Source organism: Macrobrachium rosenbergii, chromosome 28 (genome assembly GCF_040412425.1).
Source record: "Macrobrachium rosenbergii isolate ZJJX-2024 chromosome 28, ASM4041242v1, whole genome shotgun sequence".
In the NCBI taxonomy this organism is placed as follows: Eukaryota; Metazoa; Arthropoda; class Malacostraca; order Decapoda; family Palaemonidae; genus Macrobrachium; species Macrobrachium rosenbergii.
Window position 1 is genome coordinate 1,620,817 of NC_089768.1, and position 6,000 is coordinate 1,626,816.

The 6,000-nt window shown below is 49.2% G+C and overlaps 1 protein-coding gene across 2 annotated transcripts in view; it reads right to left on the reverse strand.

The window, feature by feature from the left end:
* Positions 1–5,418, reverse strand: part of Cbp80 (Nuclear cap-binding protein subunit 1) — a 198,151-nt gene extending 192,733 nt beyond the window's left edge. The window contains exon 1 of one of the 2 annotated variants that reach the window (XM_067129891.1): positions 5,145–5,418. In XM_067129891.1, coding sequence (XP_066985992.1) covers positions 5,145–5,181 — 37 coding nt within the window. In that variant the 5' untranslated portion in view covers positions 5,182–5,418. The remainder of the gene's footprint in view (positions 1–5,144) is intronic. The other variant, XM_067129890.1, reaches the window with a different exon arrangement.
* Between the last annotated feature and the right edge of the window lie 582 nt (positions 5,419–6,000).

Here is a 6,000-nt window from a genome sequence, read left to right on the forward strand (position 1 = left end):
GCAAAACTCATCCTGAATTCTTGGACGGCCAAAAGGCTGCCCTGAGCCCAGCATGGTCATGAGAAGGTACTAATTGTCTCAGTCACACACCTTCAAGACAAGGTCTTACTGGTGTGCACCTATTCCTCAATCGGTGAATCCATAACTAGACACAAGATGTGAGGGGAATATGCAAGCATATTCGAAGGTTCCTTCAATCAAGCATTAGTCTAACTCCTTCCTCATACTTCCAAAAGGAAAGAAGGACGGAGGAATGGAAGCAGACTTCCATTCTCCACCATGGGGAAGCTTCTGCAAGATGACATGGTACCGAGACAATTAGCTCTACCCGGGCTGGCATTTCCCGAATCGGGAGTACGGGAGAGGAGGTGGGATGGAAGTTCGATGGAAAGAATTGCAGAGACCTAAGGGAAATGGATACTTCTCCTGAAGGAATCTATTCCCAGGTCTCGGCAATGTCGCTGCCAGTTCCAGGGATTCGATAAGTATCATTTCGTCCAGGCATCAGCAGTAGGAGAACTACTTCTGGTCAATACTTCTTTTCTCTCTTCCTTTTGTCCCTCCTCCCATATGGGAAAGAGGGTGGAAAGAGACACAGTTATGTGCACTTTCCTAGAAGGGAAGAAGAGGACTATGTGTTCTGCAATCTTCTTCTGAAGCCTGGGACTTCTTAGCTAAGGAGTTGAGGGGGGCTGGCTTGAATTCAAGGTCGAGTCGAGATGACTAAGACCCAAAGGTCTTGGCCATTGTCCAAAGGACAAGGCAGTGCCCTGATACAAACCTTGATTACCAAGGTATCTGGCAAATCTCTGAAGGAGGAAGGCAGAACCAAGTAAAGGTTCGTTCCTAACAGTCGAGCCAAATCGGGACTTACGAAACCAGAGATCTGAATTGGGACAAAGTCCTTCTTCTACGCACCAGAATTGCCCAAAAACTGCAGTCAGCAAGACCATTCGAGGCAAGAAGAATTCATATTCTGTCAGGCAGGGGAGAAGTTTGGTGTCTCGACCTGAATTAACTCCGAAGAAAAGAATTCATCAGGTCGAGAACGCTCTCGGAAGCCAGGACTGTGGCGGACCGACAATCTCGGCCCCTCGGGAACTGCAAGGGTTGCGATGATGAAGATTATTCATTAGGGGAGCCGCGGTCCTGTCCCGGGGATCCTCGCGCCGACGAGGGCAATCGCAACTTGAAGAGGAAGACCATTGCTGTTTCCGAAGCGTGAAACTCCTGTACCTCTTCCCTTGGAGGGAGACCTTGACAGATCCCATGACACCCTCCTAGGCTACCTGGTTATACTACAAGAGAATCGGGGGACCGACACCCAAAGCACGCCAGGCAGCCGAACTCTGAAGAAGTTCGTCGGAGCTCTCTCTGTCCATCTCGCGCCTCTCGGAACAACCGAGAGGAGAAGAGAACATGTGAGGAGAAAGAGTACTGTATCCCTACCTGTCCTGCCAGTAATATAAGCAGGAAAGGCGGAATGTGAGCGATAATCCACCGAAGGAGATTACTGCCACACGGGGGAAGAAGAGCACTTGTGCCATGGCAAAGCGCTTTCCTGGGAAGAGCAAAAAGTTCACTCGAACACAGACGAAAACCCGAATTGGAAAAAACCGAGTAGGGCCGAGCCGAGCCGCACCGAACCAAGCCGATCATGCAAACGTGATCCAGCTGGTTGGTATGCGGTGGACTGGGAGGCAGGCGGGGCGAGCCAAGCCAGTCTTGTAAGCGCCACCAGGGGCTGAGCCCAGCCCAGCTGATCGCGCGAACACAATCAGAACTGGGCAGGCCAGAACTTGTCTGCCGTGAACTATTGCTAGTTTCCTGAACTCTAAACTCCTTTGAGGCCGAGGCTTCTTTAGAAGAAAGTTCAAAGGGGACTTCTGTGTCTATCTTGCATGCTCGAACCCTAAAGTTCAAGACACAAGAATGAAGCCCGGTCGAGCAACCGAAGCAGCTGGCGGGCAATATCGAGACACCTGGCGTCTCGGCACCCAGACACCTGGGTGCCCCAGCAACCAGACACCTGGGTGTCTTGGCACTTTCTCTCGTCCTGTGCTCATGATTCATAGAATTCGAGCTACCCACCAGACTCCCAAAAATAGGGAGCGGCTGCTTTCAGTTTCCTAAGAGATCGAAAGAGCCAAGCACAGAACCAGTCTTAGATGCAGACTTCCAAGACTGGCAACGAGGGCGTGGCCTCGAGAGGCCGCACTCTCCCGGCCCCCGAAACGCAAGACCCCACAGGAGAATGCGAATCGGTTTCCGCCCGAGGGCGGGTAAAGCAAACGAGAGAAACTTGTCTCCCTGAAGAGAGTCTGTCCCTTAGAAGTCCCGCAGGACTCCCAAAGGGAATCTCTTCCCTGCTTCTTCTGATGTTCAAATCGACAGGATCGAGACACCAGGCTGGAAACCCGACCGAGCATTGACAAGCACTCGGGGAGTTCTTGTGGTGCTGGCAGGAAGAGCCGAGACACCTGGGTGCCTCAGCCCTTTCTCTCGCACTGCTCCCGAACTGGGCAGAGGAAAATCTCTCCAGACCAGATCGGGATATTCGATATTCCATAGAATCTTGAGCACTCAGAGTGGCTCGCGAACGAGCGCCCAAAGCAGCCCCCATCTTAGAGGCGGAACCTCTAGGACTGGGAATGGGATCGCAAACTGAGGTCTGCGCGCCCGCAGCTTCCGAAACACAAAACCCACGGCTATGCGAATCTGTTTCCTAACCCGAAGGTCGGGAAGAGCCAACGAGAGACCCACTGCCTCCTCGGAAGGAGGCAGTCCCTAGACGTCCAAGGGCATCAAGGGGAAGAAGCAGCCTTCCTCTCCTTCGGCCGACAGAGGTCTGTCCGATTCTTGGGACCCCCTTGGACCTCGGGAGAGGAAGGGAAGATGCAGCAGAAGACAAAATCAAAGACAAGATGAAGAAGACGGCGGCTACTTCCATAGGACGGCTTCCTTCACCTCCACTCCCACATCTTCTACAGGATGGTGGACATGAAACATCGTAACCTTCAGGGCAGTCAGGCAGGAACACAACGGATGTGGCCCAGGGCACCACCACCAGGAGAAGCAGCAGGCATGATCAGGACAGCAGATGCAAGAGCTACGGCAGCGTTTCGGAAGGCAGGAGCTACTGCAACAGCCAGGAACATCACTTCAACAGGGCAACTTCCTTCATCTTCACGCTGACATCTTCTACAGGATGGCGGACATCGTAACCTCTGGGGCAGCTGGTAGGAACACAACTGAAGCGGCCCCGGGCACGACCACCAGGAGAAGCGGCAGGCATGATCAGGACAGCTGATGCAGGAGCTACGGCAGAGGTTCGGAGGCCAGGAGCTATTGCAACGGCCAGGAACGTCACTTCCACAAGGCGACTTCCTTCCCCTTCACGCCGACATCTTCTACAGGATGGCAGACATCGTAACCTTCAGGGCAGCTGGCAGGAACACAACGGAAGCGGCCCCAGGCATGACCACTAGGGAAAGCAGCGGGCACAATCAGGACAGCCGATGCAGGAGCTACGTTAGTGGTTCAGAAGGCAGGAGCTACTGCAAACGGACAGAAATGTCACATGAGTCACCAGCAGCAACAGGAACGATCAGGGCGGCTACAGCAGGAGACCAGGAAGAGCAGCCCAGAGACTGTCGTTGAGTTAACAAGAGCATAACACAGGGAACAGCAGGAGCAGATGGACTACAGATACGCCAGAGGCAGTGCAACAGCATACATGAAGACCAGCAATGACAGCAATCAATCCACATTGGCAGGAACAGAGTCAGAACGATCCCGACGTGGAAATATGTCATCTAACCTAGTAATGTGGTCGATCCTGAAGCAACACTAAATGAACGTCGGGACTGCTTCAAGCGAGATATCCTTTGATATATCCAGCCAACTACTGCTGTGTCTGCGATGCTCACTGTCAACCTGAAAGAAAATGCAAAGATGATTAGTAGAGGGAGACTCCTCTCCCTACAAGGAGAACTGCCCTACACAGCAGGAGGTACTCTAGATTGCTCCCTGCCCTTGGTCTTCGCCCGACGAACGAGCGAAGAAGGCGAAGGAGAGAGATCTACTAAAGGGGAGAAGGAAGAACCTCCGGGAAGAGAAAAAGGACGGAAGGGAGGCTACCAAGGGCTCTGTGGAAGTGGAACTTACCAACGATGCCCGCAACCTCCCACCCAGCCCGCAGATCTCCAAGCGCAGGCGGCGAGCAACACTTGGCATAAGTAGGAAGGAAGTGAGGAAGCCCAAGAAGGGAACTAACTCTTACTTCCCGATCAATGTAGGAGAGCGAAGATATTACGTCGCAAACTATATCTCCGAAAGTACAGGGGCACCTTCAGTATTTACTTTTAGGGCTGTTGGAAGAGAAGCATTACCACTCGGTTACGCTACTCCAATTACGCCCTTGGCCGTCAAACCCAAGACAAAGCGCAGGGAACGACGGCTTACGCAAGGTTAACACAAATCACGGGTTTGTATTAATAAATATCAAACACACATATATATAAACACAAATACATTAAGATCCCACCAGGATAATAAGAGCTTAACGACAGTCAGGCAGAGAGAACCAAAAACACGTCAGCAACGCATGACGGCCGAAAGCAAACTGGAATGTTACATCCGGGCAGGCGGGTATTCCCGCCCACCTGGCGGCATTTACTGCCTAACCACTTTGCTCAAGAGTTTAACGGCCGTTTCCAGCCTACGCCTGAAAGTAATTCCTAATGTAAAGGACCGATGGTTTGTATATCGTGTTGGAACAAATGCCAAATTAATCCAAATTATAAAAAAAACAGGAAAACTATATTTTGTACTATACTTTACCCTGCTAGCGTATCTCCACACTTTTTCATCAGCCTACTGTAGGGCTCACTTAACAATGAGCTTCGCAGCGGCCTAAATAGGTTCCTACTCTATGCTAGGCCATTTTTCAACTGTCTCCTTTGCCAAACTTCCCAAGCACAAGGAATGGCAGCGCCTATGTCACACATACGGGAGCACAGCCTCTGCTCGCTAGCTTAAGGGGTCGATAGCATAGCCAATCTACGGGCCGGGAGCTTAACCTAATCTACCGTAAGTATCACACACATTTCTTCTGGGTTTCCCGTAAAATTATTAACACTTACCGTAATCCGACATTTCATCGAACTTTCGACGACTCATTTTGCTATTTGTTCTCCGTCTAGTGCGTTATAACAAACAGGAAACGCAGATTCTTTAGACAACTCCAACTGTGTGACGGAACTTAGCAACGGTACAATTATTGTTGTCGTGGGATTCTTCTTCTTATCACAAACATGACCTGGCGGCAACCATGTTCTAAGACAAATCCCGCCCACTACTACTACTAATGGAGCTTTAATGTTTGTACAGAACTCAATATCGTTCGCCTAATGTACTGTAGATCATAAAGTGCTATTTTCAAGATCATATGTTTTTTATGTCTCAGCAGAAAATTCATAAGATAAATATACAAGCAAATCACCAGAGCCTGTACGTGAAAAACTAAAGGCAAATTTGAATGAAACGGAAGAATGAACAGTACCAGATACATTTTATGGACACGTAGTTATTTAGATATCAAAACATAGAGTGTGAAAACGATTATATTACTTGGATGAACGGACACTATTGTGCGTTACTGTACGGAGATCCTATGTGCATAGAAGTCTAGTCAGGGGAAAGAATGCAACAAAATGTTCGTCAGGGAGATGTAAGCAAATTTTAGGCAGATATGCATCAGATAAGCGAGTTGGGAACCATGCTCGTAAATAATATATATATATATATATATATATATATATATATATATATATATATATATATATATATATATATATATATATACATATATATGTGTGTGTGTGTGTGTGTGTATGTGTGTGTGTGCGCGTGTGTGTGTGAGAGCCTATTTATAAGATGTATTCAATTGTTAAAGAAAGAATACAACAAAGAGCAAGATGGAATCCTGCTTGTCAGTAT